The sequence below is a fragment of the Halictus rubicundus genome, chromosome 12, assembly GCF_050948215.1.
Source record: "Halictus rubicundus isolate RS-2024b chromosome 12, iyHalRubi1_principal, whole genome shotgun sequence".
NCBI lineage: Eukaryota > Metazoa > Arthropoda > Insecta > Hymenoptera > Halictidae > Halictus > Halictus rubicundus.
Genome location: NC_135160.1, coordinates 6,588,790 through 6,607,641, shown reverse-complemented (window position 1 = coordinate 6,607,641; position 18,852 = coordinate 6,588,790). Strand labels below are relative to the sequence as shown.

Genomic DNA, 18,852 nt, shown 5'->3' with positions numbered 1-18,852 from the left:
TAATACTATTGTCTCTTTCTCTCTTTCTCACACACACACACACGCTCTCTCGCTCTATCTCTCTCTCATTCTCTCTAAATCTGTATACATATAGCCTCCGTATTCTCTCCGAAGAAATCCGCACGCGTTTCTTCACAACAGTCTGCACAACATCGAACAAAAATTGCCTGCTGCATCGGACGCGAGTGTAAAAAATGTACAAAAAGTGAAAGATTTCCGCGAAACCAGCGGGAACCACCTGGAGTTTCGAGTGATCTAGGCTCGGAAGGAGAGAAGAAGCGTTCTCATGCGATTCCGAAAGATGTTGGCGCGACATACCGACGCGACGCGCGTACCATCCGCGACCGTCGCGATGTTAAATTCAACATTGGATTTTCCGCCGCGGGACCGCGTGCACGCACGTAAATTACGCGATGGCACGCGGCACTCGATAATCGGCCGAGCCATTGCTCGAACGACTACGGATTTTCTCCAGGAACGACCATACTCGTCGGTCGTCTCTCTCCTTCCTCCTCGCTGGAGAACGCACGTTCGGTCTTCTCTCAGGTGCTGTCCGCGTGATTCGCGCGATTCTCAAGCTTCACCTTAACCCTACGCCTCTATACTGGCAAGCTACCGAGTACACTACCGCTCAAAACCATCTGATCGCACAACAATCCAATGGATTCGCAGGATTCTTCGATTTTATCCGCGCTACATTCAATTTTTCCTCGGCGCTCAAAATGGCATCCCCATTTTACTCAACTTTTGTACCGTAACTAAACGCTCTGCATCGATTGTAAGAAACTGGAGTTGAAATTTCAGTCCTTAATCATTTTAATAAGCTGTATAAAATATAAACTCTCGCAATTTTTTCACTGTTTTACAATTTCAGTGAACAGTTGGCCTGATCGGAAAAGAACGGTGCGAGATCGATCGGAAAGCAAATAGCCCGTGTTGTCTCTTATTTTCTGTATTCCTAGAAACTGACTGTCGTGACTGGCCAACTATTTCTGAGCGATAGTGTACGCACAAACGCGCGTGTATACCAGCTACCCTAGAGCTATCGATTCGAATCGTGTACTTACCAGAGACGCTCGCGTACATCTCGCAGGATAACGCGGCTATCCCGGCAATATCAACAGCGCTACGCCTAATACATTACCGTTCATCTTATTGTTCGTACGCCAACAACGTCTACTCCGAATAAATTAGTTTAAGGCTACGGGTGTCCCTTGGCTTAGGTTATCTTAACTACCTGACTAACTATCCGCCGACTACGACGGACGTTACGTTAATGTACACTGGGGCCCGATCGACCGGCAGATCCTGCAGACTCGAGCGATCTTCGCAGAGTTGCCATTCTTATTGCTTTCAGCCCCCCTTTGAATTATTATTACTTTTTGGTCGTTAAGAAACTCAATTTATTAGATGCACCAATAAACGAATTAGAAAGAAAACTGCTGGACAGAATTCATTTTTCTCGGGAAGACAAAAATTACAGCAGTCGGAACGACTTCAAATGATGACGTGCAACAGAGCACTATTGAATAATTAATCTGTGCTTTCTAATATTCTGAAAGGTGTCTCTAAAAGATGTATAAAGTTCACATTTGTACGAAGACATCTTCCAGACATTTTTATTTTCAAAGATGATAGTTAATGATTGATGCAGTCGACTTTAATTAATTAAATGGAGCTGAAAGTGTAATATTGAATAGTTAACTAGATACGTAGTTAATTACTTTACAGATGCATTATTTACGGATGCAGGAAATTTTTATTTTGCACACGAATCCGGCAGTCTGTCAATAACATTTGTCTCTAATAAAATAGAAGGTGTCTACCATTTTAATTTTCGGGGATCACAACAGCGGTAGATTAGGGATCAACCAGCTGGATTGCATATCGGTGCAGCTAATGAACTTCACTTCCAGCTTGTGTTCGGCGTGCCATTGTCCATTTTGGCAGCCGATTGTCCGCAAAATGGCCGCGTAGCCCCGCGGTCTATGGGATCCGCCGGCGTTGCCGGACGCCTAATAATAACTTACAGATTTAGTGGGCCGTTAGAGCAGCGTTATCGTCCAATTATCGCGATCCAACGTACGCAGTAATTATACACGTAATACAATGACGAGTGAATGCTATCTACAAGGATGCGATGGCGAGCGGCGATCAATGGAGGACGAGACGCGCGGCGTCGGGTTCGTGGCCGTGCGTCCATCTTGGACAGATGGATCGTGGGAGACGTTTAATTGATCCTTGATCCAGAAGACGAGAAAGTCCCCCGACGATTGAGTGCCACGCGGCGACCGTCGCCGTGCGACGTCGCGCATTGTTCGCCGCGATTATACACAGCGAAAGGGGATTTGTAACGAAGTTACAGCTCGTTAATACACTAATTACACGGTGCCGTTCGCACGCTCGCATTGTCACGCGATTAACTCGCATCAGCTACAACCTGGCACGCACTAGACGCACGCAACGCGAGGACGGGGACGTCGTCGACGTCTCTCTTTCTTTCGAGTCTCCGGGCTGGAAAATTTCCTGGTTCCCCCCGTCATCGTCATTAAACGCGAACGACGCCCTCGTCCGCTCTCACATTCACACCGAAGAAGAAAAGGAACTAAGGAGGCTCGTGAAAAGATCCGCTCCCGCTCGAGGATCGTGTGTGCTTTTTCTCCGAACACCAGTCTTTGTTTTTCAATTTTTTTTTTCTTTTTTTGTTGAGACCATGCTCGCAGTTTCAGAGGATCCTCGAATGGAAACGGAAAGCTTTTTGGCTAGCATGAGCGATGGGTGCGCGCGGCTCAGTCTCTTGGGTGCACCTGAAGAAACATATGACGACGATTTTACTCTCTGCGGCTGGTTCGTGCCGCTCGTCAAAGGCCGCGCACGTGTTGCTTGGCGAATAGCAAAACTCGAGCGCGGCGTTATTAACTCTACATAGAGGTTTTATGCGGTGCGTGCGATCGCTGCCCACTTCCGATCACGTTCGCCGCGAACTCGATCCGGAAATCGATATCGCCGCTTGTTTCTTATACCTGTCTTTCTCGCCGACGCGACGCGGCTCGGCGCGAGCTATTACTCCACGCGGTTTTCAAACTTCGCGATCTCGACGGGGCCGGGACTCGAACGTGACCCCATCGACGAGCTACCGTGATTAATTAACCCCCCGAGAGCTCGTTAAACTACGAACTTACTTATATCGTTACTTGGCGGGATAGACGGGTATGAAGTGGCGTAAAAAATCGCTTTCTCCGATGAAACTTGCCGTTTCGTATAGAGACGTTCCCTGTCGGGCCATTTTTGCATTTAATTTGAACTGAACTACAAAAATTGATTTGTAACCCTCGTCTGTCCCTTCTGTGACTGGCGTTGATATAGAGATTTTCCTTGTGGGACCATTTTTGTATTCGATTCTGATTGGAAAATCAATTTTGAACAAGGACGTTCGGTGTCAGACCAGCTGACGTGGCGGTCAAAGTGCTGCCCGAATGTCACAGAGGAGCAAGAGAAGTTCAATAGAGCAGAAAATCGAGGGTGTTATCGTTAACATTGTTAAAAAGTATAAAATACGATACGAAAGGTGAAGTACGCTCGTCTAAAAATGGCAGTGAGACAAATTATTTGATTGTGCATTGTTTCCCGATGCGTGTCGTGTCAGTCCTTGAGTTCAAGGCGCACCGAAAATGGTACCCACGGCAGGGAACGAGTCGAGGGAGAAATAGAAGATGAAGAGTGTAACGAGGGTAGTTCTTGCTCATAGGGTTAACTATGCAGACGGAGGATAAGATCTCGGGCGAACGTAACCGGAAGTTGCTGGCCGAATATCGCGGCCGCACGCGCTGAACGCGAGAACCGGGAGGAGATTTCACCTGGTCTCGCCTGGTTCCCCATTGTATACAATTCGGCACGTTGAACACCACATTTGGAAGGCATTTCCGAAGGCATTGAATTCCTAGAGTGTATTGTCACGAGTTCGAGTCGATTATGCCCTGACCTACCTGCGTGTACGTCGCCGCGGATGCGTGACTCACGTTAACGGTTGAAGGAAACAGAAGTGCGTGTATATCGTTAAACGGGGCGAGGAGGAACGGAAAAGGACTCGCCCGTTGACAGATCGCGAACGACGGAGCCGTTTCGCGGTCCTCTGTGTAAAATCTCGAAAATCTGCGGTATGAAAAGTACAAAAACATGGTTCGCAAATCGTATACGATGTCGCCTCTTTGTGCTTCCGGTGGACACTCTGTACCCGAGTCGACCGACTCGTTCCTTCTTTCGATTATTTATTCACCAAACGGAAAAATAATTCAAGGCTACAATCGCACGTGTGCGCCACTGCTTTGCTAGACCCTGAAACTTTATGCAATCTCAAAGAAACATACATCAAACAAAAATTTACTCACGAACGGTTAAAACGAACATAACAATACTGAATTTTGTTCATCTGCTATTATTATATTTTACTTAATAACTCACGCATAAAGTTCAGCAGTCCGATAAGCATTATCCCACTTTGCTGCGAGTACTAATTAACATTAAGCGAAAACTAAAATCATTTCTGTCTATTCGTAAAAAGCTTGTAGATTTTCGTTAATAAAACAACATAAAGGTACTCACTATCATTCTCGTAAAATAAAGAGAAGGTGCCGGGAAGAGGTTCGGCGTGTCTCGAGTACAGAATTACTGACGCGATCGTCGAGTCTCGTCGAGTGCTATTGCGAAAGCCGTTTGCTAATTATTTTCGAAGTGTTCTTATCGAAATCGATGGTCGGCAGTGAGCGGATATTCTCCCGGAACGGGACGGCTGCGGAGTGCGGTCGTAAAAAGACGTGATCGCGCAAGAAATCGTGCACGCCGGGATAAAACCATGAATGGATTACGCGCGATAAGCCCGGCAGGAAAGTACGCGGAATCGGGTTATTTAACGAGTGATCGATAAGCCCGATCGATGACGAGGCTCGCCGGTGTAAAACTCCGGACGTCGCGCATACCAATGGCAGAGGATTCCCCCCCCCCCCCCCCTCGATCGCGACTGTGTCGATGCAAATTTATGCTAAAGAAAATTGAAGCGCGATCGCTCGCGGCTTGGAGCGCGCCCGATGAATAATGAAGCCCCAGGCCGAAAGTAGACACCATGGGATAGCACGATTTTCTACGGAGCTTCGTGCGAAACACGGGGGTCAAGGTCGATCTGCTTTTTTCCCTTGGAAATTTCATCCTGGGAAGACTGAGAGGTGAGCATCTCGAAGAAAAATAGTTACGAAATATAAAAAAGATACTGATTTTATCTGGTCATACTTCAAATTTGGCACTTTTGAATATTTTTCCAACAATCTGACTTCATATAATAAATTTTGAAGCAGTATTAAAGCCAATATAGAGCAGAACTGTCGTCCCCAAAAGATTAATATCACCACGAACGCTGCGAATGCTTTTTATTTCAATATACTCAATAATTCAGGAGCCGGTTCAACTTTGACAACCGAATAAATCATTTCTCTCACCTACAACGTTCGCAAAAAGTTATTTCCTTTCAGAAAAACAACACCGAATATAAATGATTTCGCTCACGAGTTGCTCAATCTTGATTTCTTCCACGATCCCGACCGTCCCGATTAAAACTCGATTTCCCCGAACGTAGCAATCGTTCCCCGAACGCGAAATTCTGACCGCGGCCTGGACGGGCCGAGTCATTGCGCAAAAACAAATGAGAAAGAAAGAAAGAAAGCTGGATCGTTGCTCTCGACGGTCGTCGATCATCGTTACCGTTGCTGGAAGAGAGATGCTCACCCCGAATCAGGACCGACCTCGGCTGGCGCCGTTTATTAATAACATTCGAACAAAGTAGCGTCTCGTATCGGGCACGCGTCGTCTCATTAGTCCCCCGTTTATAAATACCCGATCGACGGAGTGGTCGCGGCACGTCCCGTTGCAAACTCTTCGTGGTTCAGTGGCGGGTGGAGGTGTGCGAGGACCCGAAACTGTCGGGTCGGGACGGGTTGAGAATATTTTTCGGGGCGGGTTCTAGAATGTTTTGGTATGCTTCGGGAGTCCTGAGAGTATTCGGGATTCCCAAATAAAGATGTTGGGAATCCCGAAATTTTGGAGAACCCGACCCGGCCCGATGATCGGGTTCCCGCGCAGCTCCGATCGCGGGCGACGAGGTCGACGATGCACGAATTACGTTTCGAACCCGAGGAACAAGAGAGACCTGGTCCCCGGGGAAGGTTGAACCTGGTCTCTATGAATATTTGTCGCATCGCGTTGTTTTCTCCGCTCTCCCATTGTGTTCTACCGTGACAATGAACTATTCAACGTGACAGGCTCTCGGCGTGTCGCATTCCCCGCGGCCGGGTCCACGGGGACAGTCGTCTGCGACAGTCGGCGCATTCTTCGCGGGGACTTCTGTCGTCAAGGTCGACGACCTCGGGCGCTAGGAGCCTTCGACTCGAGGCCTACATCCGAGTACAGCTGCCGCGGAGAGTCTCTCTCGATCGCTTGAAAAGTGGTCCGGAACCGAGGTTCACGGTCCTCGAGGTCATCGACCCGGCTCGACGGTTGGCTATCGAGCATCCAGCATAAGCATCGCCGATCGGTATTGTTCTGGGTGGATCCGATAACGGCCGGGTTGTAAACTGAAAATCCTGCCTTCCTCGACCCTATCGTCGCGACCCCTACGCGTCTACGCGCCTCTACGCTCCGGTGGGAACGCTCGTATCGCTTCGTATACCGTGTTCTCTTCCGGTCTCCCAGCTCGATCAACCGCGGTTAACTTCCGCGTCTGGCTTTGGACGTCTATCTCTTCGTGAACGAGCTCTGCGCCCCGTCCTCTGGATCCCGTCGATCGGCTGTTTATTGATGATAGGCCGCAGACCCGATCCACGGGAGACATAGAGCTTCCTGCAAGCGATCAGAAGATTCCCGCTAAATCACCGTGGCGGGAAAAGCCAGTCTGTCTCTCTCGCTCTCTCTCTCTCTCTCCCCCTCTTTCTCTTTCTTTCTCTTTAGCAGATGGTCTCCAACGGGGCTGTCTTGGTGCTCGGGTTCTGGGTGACGCTGTCCCCCATGCTGGGCATCCCGTGGCTGGTCGTGCTCAGACCGTTACCCTGCCTTCCGGCGTTCGTTCGCGGATTCCTGTTGAACAGCCTCTTCAAGGCAGCACGCACTTGCGGCTGGCAACCAACCACCACGAAGATCAACACGCCCTGGAAGGCGTTTATCAGGTCCGTGAAGTACCAGATGTACTGCGGACCGCCGACTACCCACGACACCACGTCCGCCACCCAGGTGACGCCCATCACCACCACCAGCTTCATGCAGACGCGTCCTAACGCCGCTCTGGAATCAAAGAAATCGTCACTGTTAATGGTACAATACAAACGATAAGACACCTAGTTCAATAACTAGGAAGTTATTGAACTAGACGAAAGGTTTGTGCGGTAAAGCCTATTCTGTACGAACGGTATGCAGACGAAGACACTATCGTCAGTATTCGTTTAATTACTCGCCGCGAAGATCCGAGCAAGCGGGCTCCCACCTGAATTTTTCATTGTCCGTTCGCGGTAACAAGCGGCCGCCGACTGTGCCCGCATTATTTTGCCGAATGAAAAGCGCACCTGTTCCAGTTTGATTCGCGCATTATCGAGTAGCACGAGCGTAGCCGACGAGTTTCCGGCTCGAAAAACCGGCGCTCGATTCAATTAGCACAGCGTTCAATTACGACGGGCATAAATCAGACCCGGCGAACGTATCCGTTTGTTCGGCATGACACGTTGCGCCGCGTAATGTATGCATCGCATTGTGGTCGAAGTCAAAGCATTATTAATACGTTCCGGCAGAACATTCGCGACCCGTTACGGTGTCGTGTGTCGGGAAATTATGGCGTTATGAAGGTTACACCGAACCCCCGTTCTGGTTACCTTCCATCACCGGTTCCCGTGTCCTCCTGACAGTCGCTTATTGCCAACCCCTCCGAGAACCAACACACACTTCTTTTCCTCGAACCGTTTGCGAGTCTTTTCAACCGTTCTGCTCTGTTATGCCTCCGAACTACGGAAACTTTTCACACGACGCGCCGGACGTCTGGAGACACCGCAATTATTCCTCTTAACCGTCAATCAACGACAGAAACCGTAATCGTGGATAGTTGACCAGTTGGAAAAAAAAGTTTGCTCGAAAACGCCTGTTCCGAGAACCGTACTGCTCTCGATGAAATATTCAAAGCTGCCGCCAAGGGGAGACCTTTTACAGCGGCTATGTTCATACGTATTTGTACGGCGATTGTTGATGTTATAGTTTGTTTATCCAACACTCCGGTGGGTTTGTGCTTGTGAGTTTATTCCGACCAATCTCGAGGCCATTTTGAAATAGGAAAACAGCTGAAAGTCATTCCGGATTAAAAAATCGAGCTGCCATTCTTAGGGGCCCGGGGTAGTCACGTCATTTTTTAATTAATAATTTCCATTCACAGTCTTCAGACACAGACTTAAGATCCGTGTTGGTCTTGATTCGACGGGTCTTAAATCTGTGACTAAACTTGTCACAGTCTTTGCTCTGTATTATCGATATTATGAGTTCTGACGCCAGAAATGTGCTTCAAGTTTTTGGCTTCATTTCGCAGAGAATCGAGACAAAATATAGCTCAATTTGTAGCTTGAGATATTTTCTAGTGCGCGTTGGTCTCGACTTCATCCAGAAAACTCATCCAATGGCATAAAAATGCTTGGATTCCACGGCATGCACATCGTCAATTTTTGGCCTACTTCTAACGCTTATATTACCAAATATCGGCATAATCTCGGCAGCTCCTGACCAGCGCGCACTGGATTGAACCTTCCTCTTTCGAATGAGCCCTTCACCAGCGACAAAATATTCTTATATAAGGACGAAAACTTGAGGCACGTAAAACCATTTTTTGACGGTAACGTAGTCACTCTACCTTATCGCGAATCTACGAAGACTGGGCCCTTTTGTGTGAAAATTAGACTTACTAGTTTATAGTACGTGATTTTATAAAATTCAATTGGAACTTGTATAAAGATTCGCAGTCCAGCAATAATGATTAGACAAATAGGGATCAATGTCGAGACGAAAATTGTTGGGAAAAGGTTTCCCACTTTGCGAATTGATTGAGTTAGAAGACGGTTCTATAGCGAGGTTCACCAACTCGTGGAAAATCGAAGGTCTGGCGAAAGAGTCGATTCCGAACGAGCCTCGGATCTGGTCCTCGGCAGGGCCGGTGGCAAATTCGATGGGACCGCGATCACGGTTCGCGTACAAGTTCGAAAGTGATTCCGGGCTCCCTAAATGTAGCGTGTCTGCGCGGAGGGTGGGGAGGGGGAGGAGGGGCGGTTGGGCTCGGATTATGAAAGTCAAATCAGCGAGGCGGACGTACGGGCGCGTAAAGTTTGACCGGGCTATTACGCGTCTGGCGATCGACCGACGGCACAATGGAGCCTCGAAACGCGACACGGGATGGATTTTCAACCGGACGCCGGGTATTGTTGTGTTGTGTGCAACGGTTGCTTGTTATTCCGCTCGCGGAATCGCTCGCTCGGGTTCGACGCGTGCGTTCGCGGGTTTCGATTTTACATGATCCGGTGTAAACCATCTTTTAACCAAAACTGGTCCGCGAACGGCGCGGCGGCCCCGTGCTCCGACAAAATCGCGCCGGCCCGGTCCGATTCTATTACTCACGGTCGGACACGTGTGCCGTTCCGCGGCGGATGTATGCATGTACGACGATATTATGCCGTTGCAGAACGACCGTGTAAAATCGAAAATCAAACAACGCCGGCCCCCGGGCCCCGGTTATAACCCGGTGAACTAATGGAAATATTGCCCGGCGATTAAACCGCGGACCACGCCGCCCGTTTTATTATTGATCCGGTTTTTATACGAGCGAATAATCCCGCGGTCGACCGGTTATTATTCGAATGAAAGTTTCATCGGCCCGGAACCCTTGAAAAATTCATCGGGCCGAGCCGCGGCCCGTACCTGGACAAAACCGATCGAAACATCCAAACGCTCGACGATGCGACCACATGCTAGAGGAATTAATTAGATGCTAGTTCGGCCAATGGAAGAGAAAAGAATGAAAATTAAACCGTCTGCGGGCTGAATCGATTAACCGTCTTAAACATTTGACTGAACTTTCTGAACCCTTCAGCGCACTTGGGTCGAAACTGTTAATTCGCTCGCAGACATTTCATTTAGACACTCGCCGAGAACTCGCTCTGTTTAAGATTTAATTTCAGGTGGTGTTCGCAGCAGTGGATTCAGGTGTCGCATAAAATTGGAAAGTTTCGACCGTGCGTTGATACGGTGGTGGAGGCTTACGAGGGATGGCGAAATTTGAATTTAAACAGCAACGTGTCGCCTCGCTCGATCTCGGGATCTTCGAGTTTCAAGTCGCTCTGCGGAAAATAGAAGAAAGCCGATTGCGACGGTCCGTGGTGGAAAAAGGAAGAAGTAGGATCGCGATCAGGGGTGCAACGACCAATGGCAGGCGAAGGAGGATCGTTCGCGGCAGACACTCGCTTGTATTTTTATTCGATGCTTCAAATTAATGCCACTCTATCCGTTCGGAAAGGAAGGCTCGCGGATCCACCGACGAGTTAATTGACGTAACGAGACAGAAGGGTGGATATGGATTGTTAGCGTCTGCCGAGATCGGAAATATCGACGGCATTAATAACAGAGAAAAAGGAAAAATGATCCCCGGGAAAACGGCGCCGACAGCCGACGGTATATAGCCTACGATCGCTTGTTACTCTCGATATAATGCGACGGATATTTAATGGTGAGCGTTTTGTCTAGACGACGCTATAAAACAAGCATTCCTCGCCAGCCGGCAAAATCGGCGAAAAAGCGTACACGGAAAATGTGCGTACGCGTGTGTTATGGTTGCACGTGTCGGATCTGGAGGAGCGTGTGCATGTGCGCGAACTTCCCGATATTTATATCGAATCAACCTTTCGTGGATTATCAGAAATCGATGGGATCCGACTGTCTCCGCGAATCGAACGAAAAAGTGGAAGCTATTGCAAAACATAACAGGGAAAACGGTGGATTTGGCGAATTCATTTTGCAGGATTCTGCACCCTGACTCTTCCACAACGTCACTGCAAAAGTTCAAGTTAGAATTCGCGGTATTGTCAAAGTTATTAACTACAGAAGCGTATGCGGCTGACACATATTTCTGGGTCGCTTCTCTGGAGACAACGTCGTCGTGGGTTTTGCATTATTAAGAAGAAGGTAAAATACCAACCGACTTGACATTTTAACTGTATCTTGGGAAAGAATTCTATAATCGTCTGACCTGCAATCGAGGCAATCGCATAGTTTTTGAACGTCAGAACTGCAGGTATTACTTAAATAAAGAAATTATTTATATAACAGCGTAGAATTTATATGACAGTGTAGAGTGCAAGTGATTTCGCGTTTTTGTCTTTTGAAAAGGAACTTTTCTTGCAGAAGATTCGGCGTGTTTCCTCGTTTCAACTTGGGACAAACGATCGAGAGTAATGTAGTCGGTCCTGTTGACGTTGGAATAACAACAATGTTAGTGAGCGAGGTCGGTAATTTTCGCCACGACTTCCGGTTACGGTTACGTCTAGCCAGGAGCATCCCCGAAGCCAACGAAAACAGAAGTTTACGATCGCGGGAACCTCGAAGAGCGGAAACGTTCCGGGAGCCGGAGTCTCGCGGCTGCATCTCGCGGGACAAGCATCATACGGCATGACGGTTATAGCGCGTGTTTTATCACGTTCAACCTTGTCGCCTCTGGCACGGGCGTAACTCAAAAGAGGTCCCTTTGAGCCGGGTCTCTCGCTTTATTCGCGGCGCGTTTATTTTCGCGGCGATGCTGCAACTTTTAAACCGTGACCGTGCTAGACCCGGTGTAACATTCGCGGAGGAACGGCGAGCTTTCATTTCCGAACCTTGAAACTGTTGCTTGCGCCGCTGCTGTCATTGTGCGGCACGCTAGGGATTATGCTAGGGACAAGGGAAAAGTCCATTTAGTTTTCGGATCTCGCGAGGCTGCGATATGGAGCCAGATGAAAATGTATTTCTTCTCTTAGTCACTTTTACGCTAAACCTACCGAGCACAAAATGCGACTGTGCAAAATTCTTCACTTCATACTTTATGCAAGTAATGCGTACACATAAACTGTTCTTTTTCGCACTGAATTTCAAAAAATTATAATCTATAATTGCACATTTTCCTGAATTTAAGTTTCACAGGCTTAATTGACACGGAGTTTACAGTTCCATGCTGTCAGGTCGATTTTCCCTTGATCTCGGTGGGAAAGCCTGTCGGAAATTACTAGGCCACACTGTACAGTCAACAAAGAGAACCCGAGCGTGGGAGCACACCGTGTTAAGATAGATCCGCGGATCAGCCTTGACAGAGATCGGAAACAATTTCTATTTTTGCGTGCGGCATTTATTTGTGCACGGTGAAAAAGATACTACGAGCCCGTTTCTAACGCGGACCCCGTCATGCGTACAGAGGCTCACGGGTCTTTTGAAAAACAGTCTGACCCTCGTCTTATTCTTCAACCGAGACAGTGTTTTCAGTCGGATTTCGTGTACGCGCGCTCGAGAGCATGGTCGTCGGTGCACTGCACGGGAAGTTCTTTAAAACTCCGGGGGAACGTGAGAATTCTGTTGAAATTTTACCAGGCGAGGCAGATTAAAAATGCGAGGTCGTTTACGTTGGTCCCGAGGAAAGTCGGTCAGGACGATTTCTCAAAGTAATGGAGCTGTTGAAAGTATGATGCATCGAAGCGGCACGAAATGTGCTTCGGCGCTGAATAATTGACCTTTTGCGAAAATAGTGCAAATCTCGTGATATCGAATGATACCCTTTTTAATATTATTTATTCCTACAATTTCAATTTCACCTATTCCATTTCGTCACGAACGTATAAAATCCGCAGTCGTGTTACAACACAAATAATTCCCATGGCTTCTCCTGACGAGGTAGAGAATTGTCTATAAAAATGTAAATCCGCGGGAGCATCTGCTACGAAATACAGCATAAAACTGTGTATACGGCGTAACACACGCACACGCAAAGTCTGTGCGCGCACACGAAGATTCTGAAGCAGCATGTTCAGAAGCGATCGACAAATGGCGCGACGCGTGGACCCGACGGTAATTTTTCCGGCAGCTCTTCCACGAGCCGAATATTCGTATCAGAATAACCGCGCGGCCGGATGAAAAAGAGCCCGGTCTCCCCGAAATTACGTATGGGGTTAGAAAACCAGGGGGGCTGTGGGGAACGAACGCGAGAGCTACAGAGAATCTGTATCCGCCATTATGGCGGCCGTGTCCCGTATGGAAACGAGGAGAAAAGAGAAACAAAAAGGAACAGACCGGGCCGGAGAAAGGGAGACGGCGAGAGGGAAATGGTAGAGGCTCGGGCCGAAAGAGAATCGCAAATTGAGATCGTCAATATCAATTTCGCGCGCGGGACGAGAGGGAGCAAAGGTGGCACGGAGGGACCCCGTGAACGAATGGAAAATAACGATTCGATGCCTGATATCTGTCGGCGCGCGGCCCTGATAAAATAAATTCTCCTTTGAGCCCCGTCGCTCTATAAAAAGGCTCGGCGCTTCGGCACGCTCGCATAAATATCCGAAAAAAATGTGATTCGTCAAACGGCACTCGTCGTCGCGGCGACTCGTTGCGAAAGAGAGCGCACACGGTCGCGCGAGGGTCCGAAGATAATATTTTCCTTTTTCTCTTTTTTTTTTTTTTACGCATCGATCTGGACAGTTTCTCCGGGAATTTCACGCCGGTTTACGACCACGTATCTTTTGCAGTTGTTCCGAACGGCGTTTCGCGAGCTTTGGACGCAGACGCGATTGTAAACCGCGAGTTTCATGAAGCAGGATTTCGAAAACGGCCCGCGTGACTCACCGTCCACGCCCGGCCAAGGTAATTGCCGGGCCGAAACCGGACTGTTCACCATTTTCTAACAATGGCAGGCTACGGAACGGAAAACCCGATCGGTATGACATAGTCCTGTTTGTTGGGTATCGACTGGTTCAAGGTCGATGCATACACGGTCAGGCCGGCGGACGAAATATTACAATCCTGGTTTTGTTTCTAGCATCAAGGAGAGGACCATTTTTGGGCCATTTTTCTGAGAAGGTTTGCCGCAGCTCTTCTCGAACGTCTAAAGCACTTCTGCATATTGTCAAGAACATTTTCAGTCTTAAAATTGTCTCTGCTCAGCAGTTAGAAAACATTACTGAAAATACACATGTCCATTACATGCATTAGATAAATATGGCCTTTCTTTGCACTCTAAAGAGCTTCTCTCGGATATTTGCAAACGACGATGAATTGCCAATTCACAGAAAAATGATTTCAGAAATAGTTGTACGGTCTCCCATAGTTTCCATCCATTTTTCGTTCCGTTGTATTGAAAAAGCGGTAGGATCCCAGCAGACTTTAATTGCTATGTAATTCCTTAGGATTATGATTGATCAATCGACGTATTAAAACAAACAGATGAAATTGTAACGGAATCCTGAAGAAACAAGAGATTCTGCATCGTCTGAACCAAAAAATCCAGGATTTTTCACTTGAGGAGCTCATGAGGTTGAACCAACGGCGCCGAGAACATGAAAAAGGGGCTTAGTGTCTCTATACCTGTCTGATAAGTATCTCTATTTAACGCTCCAGCAGACTATCCTTTCCAAAATCGCGGGTCAGTTATCTCGCTAATCAGACAAGCTCTCCGTATCTCTCGATCGTCCCGGTAAAAAATGGCAACTCTTAGGTGTATCAGGTCTCCTGCAGTCTCCAGGATTAAGCCGCATCGATCTCCCTCCCGTTCACCCCGATCTCGTTCTAAATACCGAAATCATCGCTCGTCAATCTTCACCTGTGTACGTTCGCAGGCATTGGGATTCCGTAGGGCCATCTTGTTAAGCGGATGTCCCGAGGCTGAGCGCGTTCGATGATCCCGATTATCCGCGAGGAACGTCTCCGATGGAGCCCAGTTATCCTTGATGTTTATCGGCCCCGAGCGTTGTCCTTCGCGCCGAAATAAAGCATCGTTCGCGTCCGCGCAATAAAACGAAGAAGACAAGACGACGCGACCGGGTCTCCGTTACCCGTTGTAGCGCATCGCGTTTCACCAAACTATTCTACACCGACGCGTTACCGTTGCACCTGTTAATCGTTGTGTATCGCGTTTACCAGCCGCCGCCCTAACCGACCAAACAAACGAGCTTCTTCAACTTCGCGGTTTAAGGTTCCCAGGTTCGCCGGGTAATCGTTCCGCGCAGAGTTTCTCGCGCGATTTCGCGGAAACGAGCCGTTTCCACGATCGCCTCGGACTTAATGGATCTTCGACGGTTTCTTTTTCCTAGAAAGTTCCGGTTGCTTGGCAGAAAAACCGTTTCCGCGGACACGCTCGCGAACGAAACGGAGACGCACGGTACAGCGAGTTGCGGTTCAACGTGATTTGGATCGGGGTTCACCGTGTGCCACTCGGTAAACTGAAAATAACCGGGAGCAACTCGGCCCGGCTACCGTTCGTTTCGCCGTTGCGGTTCTGGCAACGCTCAACGGAAACGGAAAGTTTTTCAGCGAGATCGAAGGCCCGCCTGGGCCCGACCCGCGGCTCTCCAGCCTTTTTGCGCTCGGCCGTTGCGAAAGAGGCTGTTGAACGTTCGCGGAAAAATCCCGTAAATATTTACGAGATACAAAGGCGCGGTTGGGTGCGGCGCGGGACGCAGAGCCGGGCGACTCGCCTCGGGATGCTCCGCAGGTAAATATTTTGTCTCTCCCGTGGAAGGAACAGGCGCGCCGTGCCGGTTCGCTGCGGATCTCGGCGAACGGCAAACCGCGGGACCTCGTTTCCCGAATGTCGGGGGTTAGGTTCTTTCTTCTCGAGAGAGACTTTTTATGCTTGGTACGCTCGACTCACCTTTCCGTGGTGCTCTTCACGAATTCACCCTTCCACAGGCCGCACGTCAGCTCGCGAGCCGTCGCCGCGAAGAACAGCAGATTCACCGCGAGAAGAACGCCGATCGGCCCGAAGAAGTACGCTAGGATCTCCATGTCACCTGTAATCAGAAGAGAGGAAATGTTTACTTAGGGCTGGTTCGAGGTTTATTGTGCCCGAATGTAATCCCTGAATGGTGGCGCTGGTTAGGGTTTGGGATTAGTCGCTGAGCTACCTGCTGGACCGCACCCTTGCACAGTTTACATTTTAGTTCGCTTCATCTCGTTTTTTAATGGCGGCTGGTCTGAGCGGTTGGATTAAGCTAACGATTTACCTGTGCGATCGTTATTTTAAGTATCTTCCTCAACCCCAAAATATGTAACTTTATTTGATATCTCGCGGAATATTTATTTTTACTCCTACATACCTTGCAAATTAACACTTTGACTGCCCAACTAGAAACCTCAAAAATTCCATGAAATCAAAGTAAGTTATTTAATGAAATAAAAATTGAAGAAGATTAAATGTATCATATTGAGTAGTTCCCCAACTTTCTTGCATTTTACAGATCCTAATTAAATTTGGTACAATGAATACATTAACGCAAAAATTCATTTTGAAACCTGGACAAATAATTCCGTCACCCACATATGGGTGACAAGGCAGTGAACGTGTTAAACATGTATGCCACAGCACGAATGCTACATGTATCGTGAAGTTAAAAAAAAAATACTACAGCATAAACCGTATAGAAAGCATACACGACAGACACATTGATTGACGTTAAAATAAACTTCAGAGTACAATTAGACCCGTCAATAAAAAATTGAAGGTACGGCCATAAAGATCAGCTTCGTGACTCAGAACAATGTGTATAATAAGCCTGCGGGCTATGATAGTATTTCTAGACTGAAACACCTCATAATATTTGCATTGTAAAATCGGACATATGAAGCAACCTAAGAAAGATGACGAGCCGCGGTCTAGATACAATATTTGAATTTAGCAGATTGCGGTTGAACCCTTCATCAGACTCGCGATTATGCGGCAATGGGTCAAGAATTAATTATGGTCGGACGAGGCCGCTGATTAATCCCGATTATCCCGCGTCGTCAAGAGGAAAGAACTGCGAGCGTGAGCGGCGTCGGGACAGAAGCCGGGACCTGGAAACACTCTAAATATCTGCTGGCCGGTCCGTTCAATAATAAACCCTCCGATCGAGCTTGAATGGCCGAGCCAGTTTATCTTTACGACGTTTAATTCAAGCTGGTGTGCGCGCGCCGAGTAGTCGGTTCGATTCACCGGGTCTCTGGCGAAACAGAGGACGAGTTGTTTTGCCGCGTGGCCGCGCCGATTAACCGGAAGTCGGTTCGACCGCCATTAACGATTAGGCGATCGCGAAACGACGGATCCCCGCTGGGTTGAACGACTCCCGTGCACACGGCAGCTCGAGCTTTTGCTTATTATAATTTCGTACGGGTTGCTTGTTATCACGGTGCCGGGCAAAGGGCTTTGAACCGGTAACCAGTTTATGATCTAGGAGATCTGACAGTCGACTTTGAGGCTTCGTGCACGTGCTGCTTTCTTTCTCGCGTGTGGACATGTTGGTTTTAACGTTTCACGCGACCGCTAATCCGGCGTTGACGAATTCTGACGTAGAATCTCGTCTCGAGGAGATTAGGCGCTACAGTGACGAGGAACGAGGCGGGGTCCACTGTAGCCCTCAGGTTCTTATTGTGTTAAACCCACCGGGGTGATTAGCAGACCAGGATATCTTTATGCAATTTTTTGTTTCGATAGTAAATCCTTCAAAAATTGTATTAACCCTTGGACTGTAAGGGCGGCCGGACGATTTCGAACAGTTTGATCATTCTTTCTTATAGTACACGATACATTTGCTAGCAGAATTAATAATGCCTAATGCAATTTAACCCTTAACGATCCGGAAGTATATCAAGTTTACTTCCCACCAGGTCCAAGCTATTTTTCATACGAAGAGTAACTGTGGATTCAACATTTTTATAAATTTAAATATTTATATTAGTAATTAATTTGATTTTTGCCGCCATATACGCGGCATTCGACCCAGTAAGTAAAGTGCCATGCCGCTTATGTGCCATGTGACCCATATGTGCGTGACGAAATTATTTGTCCAGGTTTTAGAATGAATTTTTACGTTAATATGTAAATCGTACCAAATTTGATTAGGATCTATAAAATGCACGACAGTTGGAGGACTACTCGATACCATACATTTAATTTTTTTCAATTTCTATTTCATTGAATAACTTACTTTGATTTTATGGAATTTTTCAGGTTTCTAGTTTGGCAGTCGAAGTGTTAAAGAGGCGCAAATTCGGTAGCTGAAGGAACAAGGAACGAAACTAGCAACTATCCTTCGGCATCGAGAGAAGAAGCCCGAATCGAAACACCCGCAAAAGCCATCGCAAAAAGCCGTCCATCCCGGATTAATAAACGCGCGCGGCCGGTCCGTCGACGCGCAAATTGGTGCTCCATTTGCGTGTGTAATTGGATCGTTCCGGTTGCAAAATGCGCCGAAAATAGACGAGTTCTGCGAACGTAAACAGCCCCGCTGGGTTTCCCGTTTGGGCTCCCGCGCGAATTGACAGCTTCGAGGATCTGTGCATGGGGACAGAGAGAGAGAGAGAGAGAGAGAGAAAGAGAGAGAGAGAGAGAGAGAGAGGAATTCCGTGAACGTAAATTTGTAGCGACACTCGTCGATGCCCCTACGATCTGTTAGCGGGGAGAACGAGCAACTAGGTATGGTTTCTTCCGTCGTAAAAGCGGGAAACCGATCGTTTCCGGGACCAGCGACGGCGGGAGCAGGGTAGGAGCTCGCTCAAGGACGCTTGCGGACGGAAATAAAGCGACCGGTG

The 18,852-nt window shown here is 48.1% G+C and overlaps 1 protein-coding gene across 1 annotated transcript in view; it reads right to left on the bottom strand.

The window, feature by feature from the left end:
* Positions 1–3,819: 3,819 nt before the first annotated feature.
* Mthl1 (adhesion G-protein coupled receptor methuselah-like 1) overlaps positions 3,820–18,852 on the bottom strand; it is a 207,409-nt gene continuing 192,376 nt past the window's right edge. The window contains exons 6-7 of the mRNA XM_076798678.1: positions 15,938–16,076; positions 3,820–7,323 (exon numbers count right to left, since the gene is read on the bottom strand). Coding sequence (XP_076654793.1) covers positions 6,990–7,323; positions 15,938–16,076 — 473 coding nt within the window. The 3' untranslated portion in view covers positions 3,820–6,989. The remainder of the gene's footprint in view (positions 7,324–15,937; positions 16,077–18,852) is intronic.